The sequence below is a fragment of the Scylla paramamosain genome, chromosome 5 (genome assembly GCF_035594125.1).
Source record: "Scylla paramamosain isolate STU-SP2022 chromosome 5, ASM3559412v1, whole genome shotgun sequence".
Taxonomy (NCBI): Eukaryota; Metazoa; Arthropoda; class Malacostraca; order Decapoda; family Portunidae; genus Scylla; species Scylla paramamosain.
The window spans coordinates 12,909,192-12,933,370 of NC_087155.1; the positions used below are offsets into that span (position 1 = coordinate 12,909,192).

Here is a 24,179-nt window from a genome sequence, read left to right on the forward strand (position 1 = left end):
GCACCTAGGTTGACTATCACTGCTCTAGATAGTCTCTCTCTCTCTCTCTCTCTCTCTCTCTCTCTCTCTCTCTCTCTCTCTCTCTCTCTCTCTCTCTCTCTCTCTCTCTCTCTCTCTCTCTCTCTCTCTCATGACGCGGGAGTCGTTTGGCAGTGCTTCCCGACTTACACTTTCCTGACATTATTAGTCAATTCCGCTTCTATTTTCATATATTTTATCTATTCCTTAACCATATTAGAGTTTCGTGGTATGTGGTTGTTCTCCCCCTCTCTCCCTCTCTTGCTTTACCCCTTCCGTCCGTCCGTGTTCCTCCTCCTCCTTCTCCTCCTCCTCCTCCCGCATCCGCCTCTGCCACTTAAGGCTAATTTTGAGGGCTCTGACATCCGTTTTTTAAATTCCCAAGTCGTGCACTGTCAGGTCGGGCATCCGTCACAAAGCAGACCTTGCCACAGATATTCCATTTTTTGCTTACTAATTTTATTGCCGACTGTTGCTTCTTGTTTCTTGTTACCTGCATGTCATTCCCCAGCTGGCGAGGATGTCTAGAGACGTCCGTAACAATGAGGGATGACAAGGAGAAGCGTATAAAAGTAAGAGAAAAGGAGGAATTCGAACTGTGCATACTAAATCCGTAGTGGTAAATTTCATCCTTTGAGACCACACATTCCGCGCGTTCCCATAGCCATGCCCGAGCGCGTCCAGACCCCTGCACGCGGCCTCGGCCACGGTCCAATAACGCATCCCCCGGAGTAAGACATCTGCTCCAATATCTCGTGCATCGCCCATTTCAAAAGGTGCTGAGTGATTTGCAAGGAGCATGTGTGGAGTAAACAGTGGAGAATTATGGAAATTTACTTAAATAATTGAATAACCTGAAAGCTAATACGGAAAAGTTATGGGGCATCTTGGTATGTCCGCTTGTCAAAATATGGCGTTGTGAATGATAAAATCTTGATTAGTCTTGCTCGAGAGGTGAGCCCCGTTGTCTTGGTTGCCTCTCGTCTCGTGTCTGTTGAAGATAACATTTTTCACTGTAGCTATTTTCCGTAATCCCGCCGCTGGACACCGCTGTCGTCGCATTGCTGATGGCGTCCACTTATATGACGGGATGATATATACTACAGCGCAACGCAAAGGTAATAATGGCTGGCCTGGCAACCTGTATGACTTATTGTAACTGCCAGGTGGGGAGTGCGATGTAGTGCCACGGGCGCCCGGCGTGTGCGCCGCGACCAGGAGTACTGATGGCTCAGACTGATGCAGGAGCTGACTCCATTATCTTGCCTAGTTACGCACGATGTATAAAGAAATAGTGTGTGTATATCTATATATATATATATATATATATATATATAGAGAGAGAGAGAGAGAGAGAGAGAGAGAGAGAGAGAGAGAGAGAGAGAGAGAGAGAGAGAGAGAGAGAGAGAGAGGAGGGGACATGAGCCTATAACGCCAATAAGCTTTCTTCCTGGAGCTCTGGCTGGTCGGCCCCCTCCTGTGTTGGCACCGCAGGAATTTTCTAAACGGCACCTCTACATCAACACTGGATGGAGGCGCCGCTTTGATCCTAGAGGTTCATGCCGCGTCCCGGTGCACCGCGATGGACTCACAGCGGAAGACAGGCCAACATATGGGTAGTTTTTCGCCACTCAGTAATCGTAAGAAAGCCAGCTACCCGAAAGAACTGAACTGAATAACCGAAGTCTACCTCTCGTGTACGCTGACCACTTGACAATAGACTTCATAAAAAAAATATGGAAAAAATATTCCTTATGAAAATATGACTTGGCGTTAACTAAAGACTCCATTACTGGTTATAAAGTGAAACTTGAAAACATAGATCATTAGGTATATTACAGAGATGAAAAAAAAAAGTTTTATTACAGAGACTGGTCATGTATGAAAGCATAACCACTAACTCTTACTGCACTTATTGTGCTGCTTCAGCTACCTGCGTACAAGTGCCAAGCCAAAAACATTCTTTGAGTTTGTTTTAATGCGCAGGAATTCCAGTTCGACAAATCCATCTTAGACTATGCAAATGAGCAATGTCAAAAACTTTAAGTTGGTGAACGCTTACCGTGACTGCAAGGTGGGTTACTGCATGGACAGTTGGACATCTTATTGTAAATATTATCAAGGATCCTCTTTTCGTTGTTCTTTATTTCAATCGGTAGGCTCAATGATCGAAGACAGGCAGTGGCAGACAGACAGACGACTAGCAGATAGACAGACAGATAGACATTGTCTCTAGTGCTGGCTGCCAGATGGCTAGGAAATGGTAGGGAAAGGTTTACTAATTGATGGTTATCCAGGTCAGGACTTGAAGACTTGGGCGCAGGTGGCAAGACTCCCAGGTAAGAAAGAGGAGAAGAAGAAGAAGAAGAATCACCACTATCACCACCACTTATATCATCATCATCAACAACAACAACAACAGCAGCAGCAGCAACAGCAGTAATAACAATAAGGAGGAGAAGGAGGAGGTGAAGGAGGTGTAGTATTAAAAAGGAGGAGGGGAGGGCAGCCCTGTGATGAGTACTACTGAGGGGAACTCAATAAAAAGTTGTTTCTATCGGATGGAGGTTTGAGAGACCTACTGAATTGTAACCTACCACGTCTCTGCGCTTGGCAGTGGTAAGTACTGTATAAGTACGTATAATTGGACTGATTGTGATCATGGAGGTGCTGGCTCGGTGTACATTCATGTCAGCGTGTAGTGTCTTCGTATACATGGATCGTTAGGTGCTTAGGTTTCAATATTTCAACTTAATTGCCTTGATTTTTATTTTGTTGGCATTCCACTGCCATCAGAATCAGTCATTACATCGTTCTGGCGACTTGCCTCTTCTTTATATAACCTTAGATATAATAATTTATTGGCTTAGTTGTTTAGTTGTGTAAAACAGCCGAGCTGTCTGGATCAAAAGTGTTCACGGGGTGGACAAAACAGAGGGCGTGACAAGCATACCAACACATTAGGAATAAAATAGTGCTTCTGGAACTGAAGCTCTACATAGGAATGTTCGCTTCTATATAACGTTTTCTCCCCATAAGGTAGGACGATTGTGCGTATTGGGTATCAAGCAGGCATACCTTGACACGTGTGGTTGCTATTCTCGTACGGTTCGCCTGCAGCAGAGCATAGGAACAGCACGATTTACTGATGCATTCCATATGTAAATTTCTACCACATGAGAATCTAGTTTCATTGGTGCACCATTTGAATAACTATTTTCGTATAAGAAAAAAGAAAAAAATGTGGTGTGAAGCAATCCTTAACCATTCATTGCCGAGAGTTGTAGAACACTGTGGAAGTGTATGGGGCACCTCAGACGGGTTTTGCCCATGCCCACTCCCATGTTCATCTGCGGCAGGGTAGCATGTGGGTGTCCCTCCTGTCCTTCCATAATCAGATATGCAAGTCATCCTTTCTGAACTTTTTTTTTAGCCGCTACACTATCTGGAAGAGCGTATAATGAAATAAATAAAAACTCGTGTGAAGACAAGTCTGATACCTCACCACACTGCCATCCTCCCGTACGAAAAAAATAAAATGTGACGTGAAGCGAGTCTAATAACCACAATTTTCAAGGCTGTAATTTCTTTCAAAGAAGAAAATCATACCTAGGATAAGCCAAAGTTCATCCTTCAGAGAGAGAGAGAGAGAGAGAGAGAGAGAGAGAGAGAGTGTGTGTGTGTGTGTGTGTGTGTGTGTGTGTGTGTGTGTGTGTGTGTGTGTGTGTGTGTGTGTGTGTGTGTGTTCTCATTTTGCCTTATAAGTACTCTTGTTTACAAACGTCTATTTCTTTTCATTTTTTTCTTTTTTTTTTTTTTACCAAGTACATTGGGTCACTCGTTTTCTTTTCATGGGTTGTCTGTCCTTACCCCTCCACACTCCTCTCCCCCACATCGGCAGTGCTGTTTTTCCTATCCAGTTTTGCACTGTTCTTCCGGAAACCCTATGACTGTCAAGTAATTTAAGTTATTTAATTGTTCTGTTGTGAGTAATGAAACTTATTTCAGAAAACAGAATTAATAAAGATATTACTAAGGCATTATTTTTTTTAAGAATCGGTTACCACCGTGTATTTTTTTTTTCTGTTACTACACAGCTAATCTGCACCTCTTCATTTTTAAGTTCTTACACGATACCAACAATATTTTCGTCCTGCCCAGGAAATGTCACTTATGGCGGAAGTAGAAGCTAATTGAACGCGTTATTACCAGTGGAAATTATTGCGGTTCGCCTACAGACTTCTTGGAAATGCTGCACACGGTGTTGCTGACTGATGGTCCCTGCCGCCCTTTGTTCTCACAGGAAATCCTAGAGTAATCAAGGGTTCCGTGCAGTAATAGGAGATGGAAGGGGTTCGCCGTTGGCCAGCTGTCATTTATAATAATGGATTCAGTGCATGCCTTGTAATGCGCATTGTGGCCGCCTTACTTTATGTACGGTACGATGGTCAGTAGCTGTCACATATTTCTTAGGAATAAAAACTTCAAGAACCAGACTTGTGTAGAGTTATCAGTATTGTAATATTTTCCAGGCAATATATCGTGCATAATGTTCCTAGGTAATTAGATTATGGAGACGCATCTGTGTCTTACGTCATTTCAGTTGAATGCGTTTTTTTTTTTTCCGTTCATCAGTACATTTAACTGTTCATTGTCTTTTATATATGTTGCTTGATATTCTCTCTCTCTCTCTCTCTCTCTCTCTCTCTCTCTCTCTCTCTCTCTCTCTCTCTCTCTCTCTCTCTCTCTCTCTCTCTCTCAGGACCGCATTCTCATATAAACTACCACTCCACTCTTTCTCTTAGCACTATCAGCCTTATCATTTAGAAATGGCCAATCCTCCATCAGAAGCTTCTTTTTTATTTATTCATTTTTTTCCCCCATCACCACCTGTCCTAATTACCTCTGTATTCTCTTCGTCTTTTCCTTATTTTATTTATTCATTTTTTTTTTTGCCCATCACCCTCACCTGTCCTAATCATCCACGTCTTCTCTTTACATTTCCTTTATTCTATTTATTTCTTTTTTAACTCATCACCTTCACTTATCACCCCCGTCTTCTCTTCGTGTTTCCCTTATTTTATCTTATTTATCTTTTGCCCATCACTTCATCAGTCTGCTATCATCCCTGTTTCTTCTTCGTTCTAGTCTGTCTGTACCCCCAACCACTAATATACCTTTATTCCTTCCCTACCCACAGGCTGAGGAACTTAATAGCATCGTCGGACACGCCTTTCGCCTCGCATACGCAGCGCACCTTCAGAAGTCCGGGGCCACTGTCCGTGATGTCATCCCCACGCACTCCCACGGCAACACTCCTCCGCTTCCCCACACATTAGCTCACCACCCCAGTCAGTCACACTCCCACACTCACACGCCTTCACCTTCCGGTACCCCACTACACATTCACGCCCAAACCCACACCACCCACACCCACCCTCACCAGAGAGCGTGCGACCACAACTGTTCCCCCTCTCCACTCCAGGTATGGACATGTTCATTATTTATTTAGCTATTTATTGAATTATTTTTTATTTATGTTTTTATTTTCCATTAGATACAGGAATGCATGTATATAAAAAGTGCTGAATGCACATTTGTTTAATGTTATGAATATTTACGTACACACACACACACATATATAGGTGGATAGAGATAGACATACAGACAGACAGACTTCGATTATTATATACTGTTAATTTTCCATTTAACTTATGTGTGGTCCAGGCGATAGCAGCGTCCCGGGATTCTAGTCCCAGCCCCAGCATGCGCACCCCGGGGAGCCCCGCCCTGGCCGCCCTCCAGAAGCCCTCCTCCTTGCCCGGCCTCCACACACACCCAGAGAATGACAACGCTCCACATTCTCCAGACAGTGAAAACAGTAACAGGTGTGCCTCAGAAAATAATTCTTGAGTAACTTATAATAATTATATTTAGATTTATTTAATTAAAGAAAATAAACAAGTTTCGTCGTAACAAACAAGAAAGATCACACTAATATGGATTTCTACCATCTTCATACTTTTACTCATACTGTCACTGCTTCCACAGCCCGTCAGAATTAAACAGCTCTAAGAGGATAGCAGAGAAGCCTCCTCTTATAAAAAAGCTAAGTGTGACCCTCGAGTCAACCCTGAACTTGGAGGAAGACCTTCACCCCCTAGTCACCTCCTCCTCCTCACCCTCGCCCTCGTGCCAGACGTCATGCATCACCACCAACACCTCATCCTCCTCCACCACTAGCACCGCCGTGGTGGGCTACGTCAACGAGAAAGTCACTGACTCTTCTGGCAGCTGCGTCCACCCGGCGGATGGGCAGGAGCAGCACGACTTCGACAATAAATGGTGAATACTTAAGTGACGTATATATGTGTGACACTGATAAATGACAGTGCAGTGTAAAACACAAATTCCATTCAAGTATTCAGTTATCTTTTAATTTTGATTTTTATCAGTAAAATATGTGAAAACGGAATTTAACAAAATTTCTAAATATGTATGGAGGTCAATAAAAAGGGTAGAATTTAGACTATCATCATTGTAAGCAATGAGTTATATATATATATATATATATATATATATATATATATATATATATATATATATATATATATATATATATATATATATATATATATATATATATATATATATATATATATATATATATATATATATATATATAATTTAAACCTGAACAGTGATCTTTCATATGTATTTCTCCATTACATACAAATGGAAGTTTGGTGTTCTTATTTCTTTTATTATTGTATATATAGTAGTTTCATGACACTTTCTCATGTTACATGATATATTAGTTTTTTACACTATTAATCTTAAAAGTTGTTAAGTTTTCAGTGTCTTACTATTTTCATACTAATTAACAATACATAATCTGAAGCTCTCATCAAAAATAAAAGTCCAGTGCTCATTATGATGACCTTGACACAAGATTGGCAAAGGCTGACCATGTAATTACAAAATTGATTTTAAGAGAGAAAGAACATGCCCAAGTACAATACATCTATATCAGCTTGCACTGATACACTCAGCATGTGGCTGCTTCATAATTCAAACCAGATATGACTAGAATGGTTCCTCTCCAACAACAAAACTTAAACCAACTTGACCTAACCTTCTGATGATCTTTAGTCCCCTCAGTCTCCTAGCAAACTCCTTTGGTGTTTTTTGTGCTGAGAGTGCATTGTTGGTGCAGTTATTGCTGGTATTGCACATGCAGTCAATATAATTTGGTTCAATTATGCATGTGCCATCAGTGGTTAAGACCTCCCCAATTAGATATAAAAAAAATGTTCTTTAGTTTTATATGAGTAAAGAATTTCCTTCATCATGGAATAAACTGCCATGTGTGTGTGTGTGTGTGTGTGTGTTGTCTTTGCCCCCTACAAAACCCTGACAGTAACAAGATACCTCCCATTATTTTTTTATAGTTATTTGTTTTCAAGAACCCAAATCCCAGAGAGAGAGAGAGAGAGAGAGAGAGAGAGAGAGAGAGAGAGAGAGAGAGAGAGAGAGAGAGAGAGAGAGAGAGAGAGAGTCATTATTACAACTTGACCCATTTTTGCTTCAGCCGAATCTCCGATGACGTAAAACTGAAGCGCATCTCCCAGATCTCTGTGAGCTCTAGCGCCTCCTCAGGAGTTGTGGCCCTCGATGTCTCCACATCCAGCACACGCTCAGCCACTCCACCACCTCTCCCTGAACGTTCAGATTCTCTCACGCCGCCAGAGGAGCCTCACCTGAAGACAGCAGCTTGGTTCCAGGCAGGCATTCCTAGGTATGTGAAACAATACCACTGTGTGCCATGTTTTTCATGCAGGAATGTATGCAGTACAGTAGACTACCTTTGCTCTTGTAAATTGTGAATACGATGTTATAAGAGTATAATGCCTACTTACTCTTTTTTATTATGTACTCCATTGTTTCCTGTGCCATGTGGAATATACAGGATCATGTGCAGGATCATATACAGGATCATATCACATTTGTTCAACTGAATTGTATACACACACACACAAACACACACAGACACACACACAAAATCAAAAATATTTCTAGATGGGACTTAAAATTTTTAAATTTTACATTGCATTTTTCCTTAACAATGTTTTTTGTTTCAGTCATAGTAGTTTATAGTTATATCAAACCAAAGAATTTCTAATGTTCAAAATTATTTTTGTCCATTTGTTTCATTATTTTTTTTTATTGTGTAGCTTTTCATTTGTTTTGATTGCCTTGTAAAATGGAATCTGTCACAAGTTAGTGTTTAACCTTAATATAAAAAAAAATGTAAAAATTAAGATAAACAAATAAACCAAGTGGATCTAAATCTAATTTGATCCTGCATGGCTAACCTCTTCACTTTGCTAGGCACTAACTGTGTGGAGTCACTTGCAAAGGAATATTTTATTGAGGAGCCTTTATTGTCTTGCAACACACCATGAAACTCATACAATCACAGCAAGGATGAGACAAGGCTCCTTAAGAAGTTCTTGTATTGTTACTGTCCCACAGTAACAACAAAAGTTGTGTTAAGTGCATATTCTTGTAGTTAATTCATTTGACCTCTTTCTAGCTCTAAATTCTAATAAGTTTCACCTTACAAAACAACCAAATAACTAGGAAAGCTAAGTAAAAGAATAGTGAAGTGTAATTATGATTAAAAATAAAGTGATCAATTTTACTTAGACCGGGTAGATCCTCACAATTCCTTTACCTACAGAGAGATTGCCCTGGAGGTACTGAGTCATGAGCCAGTGGGGGCCTTCATGGTGCGTGAGTCCACCAGCAAACCTGGCTGCTATGCCCTCAGCCTCAGGGTGCCCCGGGACTTCACTGTGTCTGGCATTGCACACTACCTAATAGTCAAAACAAATAAAGGCTATAAAATTAAGGTGAGCAGCTGTAGTATCACAATCATGAGATTATATTGCTTAGAATTAATTTGTGTGGAGTGAGTGTGTTCACCATCTTCATTTCAGTTTCCAGATCAAACCTCCACTCCATTTCTGATGAAAAAATCCTTGTATTCCCTCTGAGAATTTGTCATAGTTTGATATAGGTACTTAAGTTTATCAAATATACTTATAATTTACTTAATGCAGTCATCTCCCTGTTGAGACATTTTTCCACACTCATTGAAGTATATACTAGCATCAGGCTTACATTCCTTATGAAGTAGGTGAGGATGGGAAACTGAGAAAAAAGATGCACTCACTCGTAGTCATATCCACAAGCATTCCTTCAAATCATAGCCTCCAGACCTAATGTTTTAACTTTTTTAGTGCATAAAGAACCACCCCTCACCAAGCACACTGTGCATTCATTATGTGCCTGGCACGCTCTTGTCTCTCCACAGTGGACAGCCAAACAGAAGAACAGGCTTACTGCTGTTGCTTTATAATAAACCAACACCAGACTGGATCATCTTATCAAACTGAATATCAGGGAACCTGTTGAGGCTCCTGAACTTGCATCACCATTTATTTTATATATTTATTTGCTTGTTTCTTATAAGTAAAGGACTGATCAAATGGTAAAGCTCATTTAACTGTCTCCAAAAAAGACAGATTGGCTTATTTATTTCTATTTTGAAATTTCTTTAGTTCAAATAATAGGAAAGGGAAAAAGAGAAACAAAGGACTCTAAAATTTATCTTTGAAAAGCGATGAAAAGTACACATACTGGTTAATTTTTTTATTACATACTAAGATGGAAAAGATGAGAATTAGTACAAAATCTTGTTCACCAAGACTACTAGAGGGAGGGAGGCATGCAGATAGCAAGTTCAGAAGGGGTAGTAACCATGGAAGTAATGATGGAAGATTGCAAGAGTTTTAAGGACTGAGAATGGATAATTAATTAAAGCAGAGTAATTGATGTGTTTAGTGCTGGTAGAAGCATCCCATACATCTTTGAAAGCTGTATCCAATACATAGTTGGATAAAACCCTTGTAGAGTTAGAGCCTGGAAGAAGGAAGCATCTAGTAGAAATGTTACAGTACACTTAACTTGTTTCAGTAAGGGATGAGATGTAAAATTTTCAGGTGAACTTTTGGGTAAAGGATAGCTCTAGTATGTTACATGTAAATTAGGACACGTGATTGCAATTGAAAATAGAAGATGGTTGACTATAAGATTATGTTGAGGAAATTAATGAGGAATTAAATGTGGGGAGCATTAAACAGCACAGTATTCATCATGCAACATTCAGAAATCATAGAAAGATCTAAAGATATGCATTCTGTGGTTATCTTCTGTTAATTGTTTAATTCCTATTCACTGAATGGCTAATGACATTAAGAAATGCATGATAACATCATTAACATAGAAATCAATAGGACAAAGGACTTCAATATTATAAATGTTCAATAGACATTACTGTTTATGAATTTAGAAGAATACTGGCTGTCTGACGCTGCATGAATGGAACTACCATAAAAGAAACTTGGTGCAGGTGTAAAGAAGTAGAAAATACCTTATAAAGGAAGCCCAATAAAAGACTTCACTTAAAATCCCAAAAGAATGTTACCAAAATTCAGTAAGGAAAGCCAGATTAGTAATAGGTTCTCCTCTACAGAATCCATACTGATGAACAGATTGTGAGAAAATATATGCTTATGAATTTTTTCCATTGAAGATAGACTCAAGGGCTTTAGAAAGACACAAATAAATTTAATATAAGCATACTCCAGAAAGAAGAAAAGGTTGATAGACAAGGGAAAATCTGAGCAGGCAAGGCACAAGCAAAGTCATGCACTTCTAAGTTCACTAACAAAATCACTATTTTTCTCACTCTTCATCTTTCAGTATCTAAAGAGTTATCCTTCCTTTTCCTGTTCATTTCACAGAGAGATTATTACTCCACATTTTTATTTCATAAACATGCTCCCAATCTTTTAACCTCTTTTTTTTTTTTTTTTTGTATAGGAGGGGCACCAGCCAAGGGCAACAAAAAAAATAAATAAATAAAAAATAAATAAAAAGCCCACTGAGGTGTTGGTTCCTGAATAGAGTCAAAAGCATTTGTCAAAAATTACAGGATAAGTGTCTCGAAATCTCCCTCTTGAAAGAGTTCAAGTCATAGGAAGGTAGAAATACAAAAGCAGGCAGGGAGTTCCAGCATTTATCAGAGAAAGGAATGAATGATTGAGAATGCTGGTTAACTCTTGCATTAGAGAGGTGGACAGAATAGGGGTGAGGGAAAGAAGGAAGTCTTGTGCAGCAAGGCTGTGGGAGGAGGGGAGGCATGCAGTTTGCAAGATCAGAAGAGAATTTGGCATAAAAATAGCAGCAGAAGATAGCAAGAGATGCAGCATTGCGGTGATGAGAAAGAGGCTGAAGACAGTCAGTTAGAGGAGAAGAGTTGATAAAACTCTTTTGATTTGATAAAAATCTTTTGATTCCACCCTGTCTAAAAGAGCAGTATGAGTGGAAGCCCCAACATATTTGAAGCTTACTCCATACAGTCAGCAGCAGGGGAGGGGTGAGGAGCAGTGAGGAATACTGGTGGAGGTGACTCAGAATGCCTAACTTCATAGAAGTTGTTTTAGTTAGAGATGAGATATGAAGTTTCCAGTTTAGATTGTAAGTAAAGGACAGACCAAGGATGTTTAGTGAAGAAGAGGGGGACAGTTGAGTGTCAATGAAGACAAGAGGATAATTGTCTGGAAGGTTGTGTTGAGTTGATAGATGGAGGAATTGAGATTTTGTTCTGCCCCAATCAGAAATTTTGAGGAACTGTTTACTTCCCTCATACCACATGAAAGTAAAAATGCACCTTATTTTGTTAGTAAATTATATAGATGTATGTCTTTATGAATTTGCTGTAGATGTACAGTGTTTTGAACCACATAAGTATTGGGTAATTTTCACCTACAATATGATTTTCTCCAAACAGGGGTTCACCAAGGAGTTCAGCACCTTGACAGCCCTCATCACCCACCACTCAGTGATGCCAGAGCTGCTGCCTTGCCCTCTCTCACTGAGCCGCTACAACCCAACCTTCACATCTGATGACCAGGCACGCAATGACTCCAACGATGATGATCCAGACTACAACACACTTTCAGACTTCAGGAAGATGATGGCTGATCTGAATGTGTGAGCTGTTTGTGACTTACTAGATCTGTAAAGTATAGGGAAGCAGCTTTGCTCCCAAGCATGTAGGAAACAGGTTAGGTAATGGAATGCTTCCATGATATTAAAGTCTGACAACATACAGCTAAGCCAGTAAAATATTCATTTGGACTGTCTAAACTGTAAATAAATTTTTCCTTTTACATTCTTAATATTCAAACTTCCAGATGTTTGTAAAAAATTTAGTTACATAGTATTTTACATTCTCACTTTACTGGTCATATTTGTATCAAAGTCAAAATGCAATTGACTGTCATACGTACTTTATGATAATTATTTGAGTTGTACCAGAAATACAATTTATATAAAAGTATAGGAATATATAGTAACTAAAATGTATAAATCTAATATCAGAATTACAGCTTTTTTATAAAATGAAATAGTACCAGTCTATAAATTTAACGTAATCCCTAAGTGAAAAGTAAGAAAACTTTTATCCAGTCCTAGTTAGAAGAGGTTGTTGTATTATTTTTTCACATAATTTTATGAAAAAATAATTTGATTTTTTCGCATTTTTTGTGTGTGAAAATAATACACCATGCATTGCAACATTTGCAGAGAAAATTGATATGGAATACAAAACAGAATTCTGACTTCTAAATCAAATATATCTGAAAATTTATCATTACTTAGAAAGCAAACAAACTTCTTTTTTTAAATACTTTTTAAAGCTTTATGAATGTGAGAGCAGTCTTCAAGTGTTTTGATGAGAAGTGATGGCGTGCTCGCGTGATGATCAGTGCCACTTTTATACGTAGATATTCCTGTGACTGAGAACTTCAGCCCAGTTCAGTGATTATGATGTTCACTGTAGGATTCCTAGGTACATATGGCTAATTTGGTTCAAGCTAGAAAGATTAAAAGAAATTTTATAATGAAATCATATTTGTATGAATGGTTTGTTCAACCTGGCAATTGGCTGATTTTGAATCACAATTACTTATTCAACAACTGAAGTACTGCCTTTATTTACATACCTACTCTGTGGTCTAAAAAGGCTGTGGCATAATTGAATTAATTCTTTAACTTTAAATATGGTACTTCAGCTGTAGAAGTGGATACAAATTTTGCATTACATATACATATTTGTGATTCATGATGTAAGATTATTTACTGAGATGAAGATTCTTCAAGATTTTACTTTCATAATGACTATTACAATATTTTTTTATATAACTATATATAAGAGGAAAATCAGTCACTACATTAATTTTTTTATGAAAGGAAAGCCATACTTTCTCCATTTCTACTTTGAGTGAGTAACTTTAAGTTATACCTTTCTTCATTCTGTGTGAGAGCAGAGTGATGGTAAGGATTGTTCTCCTCTTATCCTGTAGCCAAATTCTTCCAAATCAAGTGGTCATTATGTTTTATATGTGTTGGGATATATGTACTATGCACTAACTAGAATTAAAAATTTGTGGTGACATTTGGTTACATAATATGAAACTAATTAGGTTCTTATTTCATAACTTCATCATATTTGTATATGTGATGTAAGAAAACTTTTGATTTGTAAATGTTCAGAACACCATTTTAGCTTGCCCACCAGTGTGTCCAGAGCACCACACATCTCCAGGGAGTGGGCAGGGCGGAGCCGAGGGAGGAGTATTGATGCTTGTTTTAGCACCTTCCAAAGAATGTAGAATATTCAATATGAGCTTTATTGTGATATAGTGTCAGCAATTTTGCCGAAACTATTAGTCTGTAGGAGAAAACTTGTCCCCTGGGTGCATTACTTTAACCCAGTCAGGATTATGGGCAGGGTATGAGGAAGTCCTCAGTATGATGGTTCAAAGCTCAGAATGTTGTTTCTTTGATTATGAGAGTCATTTTTTGTGATATGTATGTATATTTTATACCACTTTGTCACTTGCTATGAATATATATATAATTTTTTTTTTTTTCTAATCTAAGACTGAGTGCGAGCTCCAGTGATTAATTCTGGAGATGTGCACCATCATGTACAGTGTAGAGATGTAAGGCGAGCACAAGAAAATTGAATTTCATTATGCAGACATTGAAAAATTGCCTCAAAAAAGGGGAATTAAGTTCTTTGATGTAGGTATATCATAAGTATAATTTAATTTGAAATTATTTTAAAATTCAAGCTTATATAACTTATAAACAAAGATAATTATAATTTTCATCAAAACTCTCATCTCAGCATCTAAAAAACAAAGAAAACAAGTACAGCACACATCCCCTCCTTCAGTCACTCATTGCAGTTAGGCAGTTTTATACTAAAAATAATGTGCTCAAAAATCAGATATGTTTTGGTAATCCTTTTGATGTATACATGCATCACATATCAACTTACTGATCTGTGCACCACTATGTCACCTGTCATGTAGGAATCAGTGGTATTATAAAAAAGGAATACAGCTTTCCAAGGATGTAGTTGAGAGAAGATGCCATCAGTTTATTTTATTTACAAACTGGGAGCTATCACCCTGTTACCTCTTCTTTGTATTCATTTAGTTCAACAACTGGAATACTTTGTTTTGCATTTCAAAGCTGTCTACCAACAAAACACAAAAACAATACATAATGATATGTAACTGACACAAGGCAGGACAAAACTCCATATTTGTATATCAAAATTCAACCAGAAAATTAAGTTAACAAAAGCATACAGCTTGTCATGACCTCCTCAGTATTTTATTTTCTGTAATCTGACTGTTTTAATAATCCCACTTTACCTATATATGAGAGCCACTGAAGAACAAAGCTAGAGTTTAAGTTTTTGTGGCAGTAAAAATTACCTAACTGTTGTTTATTGGAAATGTCTGAATATTCTCTGTAACTGTCTGTCATCCAGCCCCTCAAGATGTTCATGTTGCTGCTAAAAGTAAGGAAAATATGACTTACCTCTAGGAATTACTTGTTCCCTTATGCTAAAATGTTGATTTACAAATGATCTATAAGCATGAAACATGTAAAAAAAAATAAATAAATAATAGGTATTCTTCATTTAATACACAATTTCAAAATAAAAAAAACTATTTTCATCATACATAGTACCTTCATGACCAAGAAATCTGCACAGTTCAGTAACCTGACATCCTTTTTTCAAACTGAATCAAGTAGCATATTAGTGATTGACAAATTGAAAAGTAACCAGATTTTATGTCATCATATAACAAGGTGAAACAAGAGTATTTCCTGCCATAACTAGTCATAAAAGGAGGCACATCTCAGCATCAGTGCTAGAGTGGCCTTGGCACTGGTTGCCCCAGCAGCTGCCAGTTGGCCCCAGCAAACCCTGACTCCAGCTGGGCAGAGCAACATAGCAGTCTGACTCTATTAGTGCTGATGTGATGACACACTATATTTTTTCTATTTGCAACTTGAGTGCTGCTATTTTAGTTGTCATCTCTAAAGTGGCTTCATATTTTCCCTAACATATACCTATTTTCTTTGTTATTTTCCTCATGTTAATTTCATATCCTTGTCCTTCATATTCATGTCCTTAATTTTGTATTCATATCCTTAATTTATAGCCTGTTTTTTTCTTCTTGTTATCTAATTTTATATTTTATGTTCTTAACTCGTATTGATTTTGTATCATTATCCTTAATTCACAGTGTGTGTCAGTCAATGAAATTTAATCCCCATATTAAAAAACATCTGCACCACTTGAACTGTCTAAGAGCACTGAGGCAGATGTGAGGGCTCCTGCAATTAGCCATTTGCATATGAATACTGTAGTCAATAAATCTATTGATCCCATGAATATGAAAGTCAAATTTGTGTTTCACATATAAGAAGTGATTGACCCTAGGTAACTGAAACCATATAGATCTGCTAGTTACTACAGAGCACTACCCAATCTCATCAAGAAACTGTTGTGAACCAGAATCTAGAACTTGCAGCCTATTAGCCGTGAGCTGAGCACTGTACCTTGAAGCTACCTGGGCTGCGATTCATATTTAAAATGCATAATGTTATTGATTGTGCTTCACTAATGTGTGCAACATGTATATGTGTAAAATATATAAATACATATAAATATATATATATTATATGCCATATAGAGCCTACTTACAAGCAGTAATATTCATGAAAGTAAGTTGATAAATAAATACTTGCTGCTAATTTGCTTTTGTTATTTCTTTAACCTTTATTTGCTTACATTAATGTTCTTAGCAATGTTGTCAAGGAACTAGCTACAAAAGAAATCTCCATTTGCTGTTGTGCAAATGTTTATACAATTAGCTTTTTCACTTTTCATTCCCATTCATCTCCCATCTCCCATTCTAATCCTATTTGGATTTATTAAGGGCAAGTTGTGACTTGCAAATTTCTAAAGTTTTTATATGAAAAGTTATAAAGGGGAGGGTAATGGGAATAATTATGATATAAGATACAAAGGGGAGTATAATGGGAATGATTATGATGTAAGTTACAAAGAGGAGGATAATAGGAATGATTATATTATATTATATACCTGGATTTTTTTGCGAGACTGTTGGCAAGGTGCCCCACCAAAAGTACTTGAATAAAACAATGGGAAAGTTCTTGGCTGCATTATTGTATGGTTAAAAGACAGACAACACAAAGTTACACTTAATGGCTCCAATTCAAGTGTGAACAGGTAACAAAGATAAGTCTTAGGTAACTTTTCTCTTTTTAATTCATTGATCTATGATGATGGCATTAGTAACAAAGTACAAACTTTGCAGTAGTAACAAAGTTACTAATATAAAATGAGCTTGGATTCTGATGCAACCTCCTTGCTGAGATGATTGATAATAAGTAGATGTTAGTAAGTAATGAATGTAAGTACATAATGTCAGGCCTCCCTTGGGCACCTCATAGAAACACTGGTAGATTAGTCTGAAGGTGGGATAAATCTTTAGCCAGTAGAGGCCCTTGGTGAGCTGGGGATCAAACACCAATTAGGACAACTGTAGACAACAGCAGAATATTTTAAATTATTCATATTCCCAGTCACTACAGTAGATAGCAAATCAAACTTGCATAACAGGTACACAGAGGATGAGACTTTAATAAGGTCAAATTGAGAGAGAAAAAAAAAATGCAGAACTTAGTTCAGGTTCCCATAAGATAAAATTATATAGAAAGGCCGTGCAGTAACATTTATTGTAAGTAGTGTTTGGGCTCCATACATTACAAGAAGGTTACAGCAGCTGTTAGAGTTAGCCTAGAAAATTACTAGAACATGTACAAGAAATGGGCAATATACCCCTTACAGAAAGTGAAGTTTTATATTTGATAATCAAGATAGGATAAGTAGTGCGTGGGTTCAAGCTCGATAAGAGAATATATATATATATATATATATATATATATATATATATATATATATATATATATATATATATATATATATATATATATATATATATATATATATATATACTCGTATATATATATATATATATATATATATATATATATATATATATATATATATATATATATATATATATATATATATATATATATATATATATATATATATATATATATATATATATATATATATATATATATATATATATATATATATATATATATATATATATATATATATATATATATATATATATCAAATAGTGGAACGTATAACCGGAATAGATTGAGCATGTAGGTTGTTGGTTGTTTGTAGAGTCAATAGGGAGTTTTAAAAGGTAGGGATGACTAGTGATCATAGATATGGATATGTTGAATATATGGAGGTATAATGGGTATATTACAGCCCCATGGTTGAATGTCATGTGTGGACCTTGCTGCCCCTTACGTTCTTATGTGTTATTTTCATTTCCTCTCTCACATGACACGCATTCCTTCCATCCTAAATGGTGCTGTCAGAATTTTGTATGGAAAAAAAAATAAACAAATAAACAAAATAAATAAATAATTGATATAAGGAAAATGCTGGAAACTGTGCTTGCACGAATACGGATTAAGTCATTTGTACAATGGAATTGGATCATATAAGTTCATTAATTTTAATTATTTTTACCATGATTGTGAAATAAATTGGAACATTTACTATTTCAATTTCTGCGCAAAGCGTATTTTATTTGTTTCTTAGAAGCAAAAACCGAGTAGTTTCATGTTTCCGTTCGAGTGTCAGCGATATTCCACTGCTCTCCTCCTTACCTCTCCCACTGCCAATCTGACTGACGGGTGCCGCGAATAACCTGGAATACATGCCTTGCTTTGTATTCCTTGTGCATATGAAAAGAAAAGAACTTCAATGTGTACGTTTCTTGATCCCATGAGCACGGTTCACTGAGACACGAGCCATCCTTCCGCTATGTAACCGCAGCCTCAACACTGCAGCACTCCAGGCTACAGAGTTAAGTACAACTATATTTTTGTGGTTTAGTTTATTAAGACACAGGTCATCCTACCGCCATGTTGCCTCAGCTTCAACGCATGAACACTGACCGGTCAGCTGTATTTACCAAAGTATGGTTAAGGGGTGTAGGAAAGTCAATGAATCATCGCGGCCCTGCCAATAACACGGTTAAACATCAATAGACCAGTGGCGGCTCCTGAATGTTACTGATGGGGGGGCTGTCTCACATTCAGACAAATAAAATCTTAAATGCTTTTATTGTTATTGTTTAATATACCATTGATTGATAGATTATAAAGATAGATAGATAATTATTTAATTCTCTAGTTCTTATCCTAACAGTAAATGCTTGACTTCCTTTGCGCTGGCTTAGGCTTTTTGAAAAGTTAGTCCATTCTCCTGTTCCTGTTTTGTGCAAACAGATCAATAACTTTTTTCATTTAAACCTGGCATATTATTCATAGAAATCTTCTCTATTGAAATCATGGCAAGTGCAAGTTCTTTCAATGCAGAAACCGTCTTTGCTTCTTGTGACATTTTGCAAAATACTGCTAGGCCTACCTGGGAAAAGAAAAAAATACTATTTTATACGATGTTTCTGTGATTTTACACCATCTATGATAATCAAGATTGAGCACAAGCCATCACTGATCAATAATATTCTAAAATCATCCCTGACAAATTGAAAAACACGATCGAAAATAAGACCGACGCAAGAACACTCACCTAGCCACAACAACGGCCGAGACAAGACTGCACTGGACGCAGTCCACACTCGCCCGGGAAGCCTCCCCACATTTCTCCCCGGTTTCGTATAATTAAATAGTAAATAATTTCCGTACTTCCTCATTGTTTTGCAGTATTTTTTTTCATATAAACATGATAATTGGTGTTTTCATGTGAATGATAGTCAAACATAAAATAAATTAACATTATTTTCGTGAATCCTAGAAATCCACTGGGGGGGGGGGGGGGGGCTGCAGTCTCGCAGTCCCTATTGACGAGCTGCCACTGCGTGACCGCAATAGACCCCTGCAGATTGTGGATGCATTATGTAATTCGTAAATATGCATTTGTCTTGATTCCTTTCTCATTGGTCCTCAAGAGTGAGGAAAGTAAATGGGCTTGGGCTTAGAAATAACAGGTGGTGGGGAGGAGCGCTGCTGTAGAACGTCACGGCCACGTGACGATGAGGGATATATAACTAAATGTATAATCTTTTGACCACAATATGCTGTCCCTCCCATCCTGGCCATCCTTTACGTTGGGCTATGTTGTCAATTATTTCCAGCCTGCATAAAATAAACAATGTATCTTTCCCCGTTGTTGCCCCTATAGCAAATAATGTGATAACCGTTGAAAACTGGGACACACCCATCAAAGTCGCGAAAAACATGAGAGGCAATCATGTCTTACATCTCAAAGCTGCTGTGATACTGAAAATATAGCGCAAGGTATGAATTTTAGAAAAAAAAAATGAACCCATTATGACCTTTAGTGATTAGGTAAATGAAGTACTGATGCAAGATCAGATCAGTATCTACCAACGTATTATGTTAATTATTTGATATGAGTATGCGGAGATAATGCTGTGAAGCAGATTGGTTGATCTAGTGAAGCTGTTAACTAACAGTGAAGCAAAGATGTGATGATTCTCAAAGGAAACCCGAATTTTTGTTGCAACTGGTGCATCTTGAAATACCAAGTTGTAACAAATTAATTGCCAGCGTTTTGAGTCCAGCTAGAATGCACCCTTATAAAATTGGAGAACTTGGGTGCCGATTTAGGAACTTCTAGTTATCTTATTATCTTCTGTGCTGATAGTAAATGACCTAGCAGGACAGCAGATATGATACAAGAGATAATGAAAGTAAGTAATTCTGTTCATCAGTCATCTAGAATCACTATGCTACATCTAAGGAAAGGGCAAAGAGTCCTGTGTACAACTAGGAACAAACCTGATAAAGCAAGGCTAACAATAAGTACTGTATCAACTACCAAAATATAGGTACTGTATTGGGACAAAAAAATTCCTGCAATTTATCTAGATTCTAGACTTACTCATAGTGAAAGCAGTTCTTGTAAGGGACTAGTTGGCTCCTCATTTAATCTGTATTTTGTTTGAGGGATTATACATAAAAAGAAAAGAAAAGAAAAAAAAAAAACTGACAGCCAAATTAGGAGGTTGGAGGATCTATCTAGATGATGTGATTGATGTATGCACATGCATACCCACCTGTTGGAATACAGGTGAGCATTGTAATTTTTATCTAAGTATTTGTTCCACATGTAAAAATATCTCCATAATATCCTTTGCAACAGCATGACCAAAAGCATCAACTCTCATTTGTTCAAGTCAATCCCACTGATGTTTATGGGATATCTACTGCTTCACATGTGGGAGCAGTCACAGTGGGAAAATGTATATCACATAAAACCTAGTAGTAAAATTTTTTTACTAAATAGTATTTATTTAAAGATGTGGTTCAGTAGTGAAGTTCACATTTAACTGTTAAGACTTGACAGGAAATATGTATACTAGGATTGAAGCTGTGCAAGAAGCTTTATTGGGCACTGGCAGCATCAAAGTAGAGGGTCCAAGAAATTGAATTATTTGTAAATCATCTGATCGAATTATGAAACACAAAATAAAATTTTGTATATTATTTGTTTATTTATTGTTATTATTATTAGTAGTTTTTTTTATGTAAGAGGAATTCTGGTCAGTGTTAAAAAAATAAATAAATAAAAGAAAAAATGCCCACTGGAGCTTTTAGTCCCAAAAGAGAATTGTCCTCTAAAAATATCCAAAATTTCAAGAATTGCACTACTATCCTTAATATATGGGTGGCATACTCAAAGAAAGAAAGGCTTTAGTTTCTTGCAAGTTCAAGGGAATTAGGTTGCCATTGGTAACTTGCTTGTTGAGGTAATATAACATCATTCATTAATAGACTACTTATAAAGACAACTTTCTGCTTGATATTCATACAAAAACTATTCAAATGCAGTGTTAAGTAGTAATGGAGCAGATCAATTCCAGTGTTCTACTAATTTTTAATAAGTTTCATAAGTCTTCTATGAACACAGTAATCATGTCTAGGGTGCTGTAAGAGATTGGAGTTATTATTTTAATTAATCAATTTGTTTTTACAAGACTTTATTTATAGGATTGTTCTCATGTATATATTATATAGGAGTATATTTTTGCACATATGAGTTTTGAATAGATATACTGGAAATTTACAGTGTATCAGTAAACATATGGTGAAGGACGTGCAGCATCCCATTGCCCATGTCCACATGACAGGGCCAAACTCATGTAGGCTGGGGCAGGCTCACCACATGCAAACCATAATGCCCATCTTAACATTAACATTGCTTTTGGAGTAATGCCAGATATTTTAGATTTAGAACATTTTGTTCCTCACTGGCATTGTCCAGAGTAGACTGTGTGAATGTATGTTGTATGGCACTGGCACAGGCTGGATAAATAATGATTAGTGATCAGGTAGAAAATTTAAGGCAAGTGGAAACTAATGAATTGACTGCCTGATAAATTAATGACTGTGATTTTCAGCCATTATAACCAGAAATTAAGTTACTGAAGAAAGTTAGTTATGAGCATTAGGCTAATATTTGAGCTTTTACATGAAATCAAAGGTAGGTAACAAAACTTAAGAATTGGTCAAACCCCAGCAATATAAATTAATTCCACTTGTAATTAAAGTTAAGAACTTAAATATATTTTTTAGCATGGTCATCTAATCAGATGTAGAGGGTTAGATAGATCAAGAAGAGCTTTCCTTTCACATGAAATTTCTCTATTGTTGCCAGAGCATCAACATCTGTCCAAGCTGATAATTCTTCGTGCTCAACAAACTATGTATCTTGCAAGGCAGGGCTTAACAAACTTTATGTTAGATGAAAGAAATTTTTTGTATCCTTTGAGGAGGACAGGTACTCATCATCAAACATGAAATACAAATACAAGTAATCATATCTAGCATAAAATTATACCAGGTTTGCAGAAGGTTGGAAGGCAGACCTTATCAGTAATATCCATCACCATCTTTACCTCTCAAAAAATAGTTTTAGGTTGTACTGTCTTTATGGAGGATGTGGATCATGACACCAAACAAGATTATAAGATGCATATTAAACTTCTTCCTTTTGTACTTACTAGAGCAGTAGATTTTAAATTAGCCATGGACCTACCTGCAGAAACTTTCTTGAATGCATTAACAAGACTCATAGCTAGAAATCATGTTGATATTAATGTCAATACCACCAATTTTGAGTTAGGAAATGAATTATTACATCAAATTCTCAGAACTTACAGTCAGTCTGAATTGAAGTTCATGTAATTTAGAGCTTGGTGCTTTAGGGGCTTCTGTTATAGGTTAGTAGGGATGATTAAAAGATGCCTAAAGATTTTGTTTGGGAAATTGATAAATGTATGTGATTTACATTGATAGTAAAGTAAAATGTCAGGTGATCCTTTTACTTACATAATGAATAGCAAGATCAACCAGGAACTTTAATCCCATTTTACTTCATTATGTGGAAATACCTAGATAAATTTTTTATCAGTTGTAATTGTTTCACCATACAAAATTGATCACTTCATTATGGAAGAAGATAGATTAAATACTAAACATACATATCATAAAGTAGTACTGATGCTTGGAACCTCAGTATTTTATATGAGGAGCTCCCAGCAGGAGGGGCTCAACCAGCATTTTCCACATTTTCAGTTTCCTGTGGAAAATGTTGCCTACACTCTTCCTTTGTCTTGTGCTACCAAAGGACAAACAATATTGAACCTTACAGCCTTGCTACATGAGGTATAGCAACAAGTGGTAGCACATCATATTCTCGATGATCACTTTGTTGTTAGTGAGCATGAGGAGCTCACAGCTTCTCCACCTCTGGCCAATGAGCAAGGTACTTTTATGCACTCTAGCTGCTAATGCTGCTTTTCAGCCAATCACATGCTCTGAGCCATTCTTCCTGCCAAAGTCACACTGCTTTCCTTGTAAATGTCAACACATGTGCCACTTGTCTGTGTGTTTTACCTATTTACCATGCATTTATCATCTGATTATGACTCCAGCACTTCTGAACAAAAAGAGGCTCTCCCAAAGTCGCGCAAGTGGCAATGGCATCCTGAGAATTGGTTAAAGAACACAAATAAGTGCAAGCATGATCGAGAAGAAGCCTACACCATCCTGGCCACCAAGAAGAAGGTGGAAAAGAGGAAGGTTGGAAGTCCTTGTACTTGTCCTGACCAATGTTTTGCCAAAGTTGGGGGAGATAACATTCAAATTATTTTCAAGGGCTTCTGGGAAATGGGAAACTACAGTGTTCAGTTGTGTTATATTGCATTTAGGGTCACTGAAACATCTGTGAAATGATCTAAGACTTCTTCCCGTGACTGGTGAGTGTTTGATTTATAAAGTGTGTGAATTTAATGTTTTTTATAGTGGTGTTAATACTGATAATCAATTAATAATTAAATTTTTCAATATTTTGGAATTCAATGTAAGTTAGATGGGTGAAATTGTAATTTTCAACTTGAAAAAATTAATGGATTTTTATGAAACCAAAACAACAAAAAAAGACAAGTTCTTTAGCTTTAAAATGGTATGTTACACATTACTTTTAT

At 36.9% G+C, this 24,179-nt stretch overlaps 1 protein-coding gene across 2 annotated transcripts in view; it reads left to right on the forward strand.

Moving 5' to 3' along the window:
• Nucleotides 1–16,275, forward strand: part of LOC135100534 (EGFR adapter protein-like) — a 57,178-nt gene extending 40,903 nt beyond the window's left edge. For both annotated transcript variants that reach the window (XM_064003510.1, XM_064003511.1), the window contains exons 2-7: nucleotides 5,219–5,503; nucleotides 5,746–5,906; nucleotides 6,070–6,363; nucleotides 7,610–7,816; nucleotides 8,762–8,933; nucleotides 11,939–16,275. In XM_064003510.1, the coding sequence (XP_063859580.1) occupies nucleotides 5,219–5,503; nucleotides 5,746–5,906; nucleotides 6,070–6,363; nucleotides 7,610–7,816; nucleotides 8,762–8,933; nucleotides 11,939–12,145 (1,326 nt within the window). In that variant the 3' untranslated portion in view covers nucleotides 12,146–16,275. The remainder of the gene's footprint in view (nucleotides 1–5,218; nucleotides 5,504–5,745; nucleotides 5,907–6,069; nucleotides 6,364–7,609; nucleotides 7,817–8,761; nucleotides 8,934–11,938) is intronic.
• The last annotated feature ends 7,904 nt before the right edge of the window (nucleotides 16,276–24,179 follow it).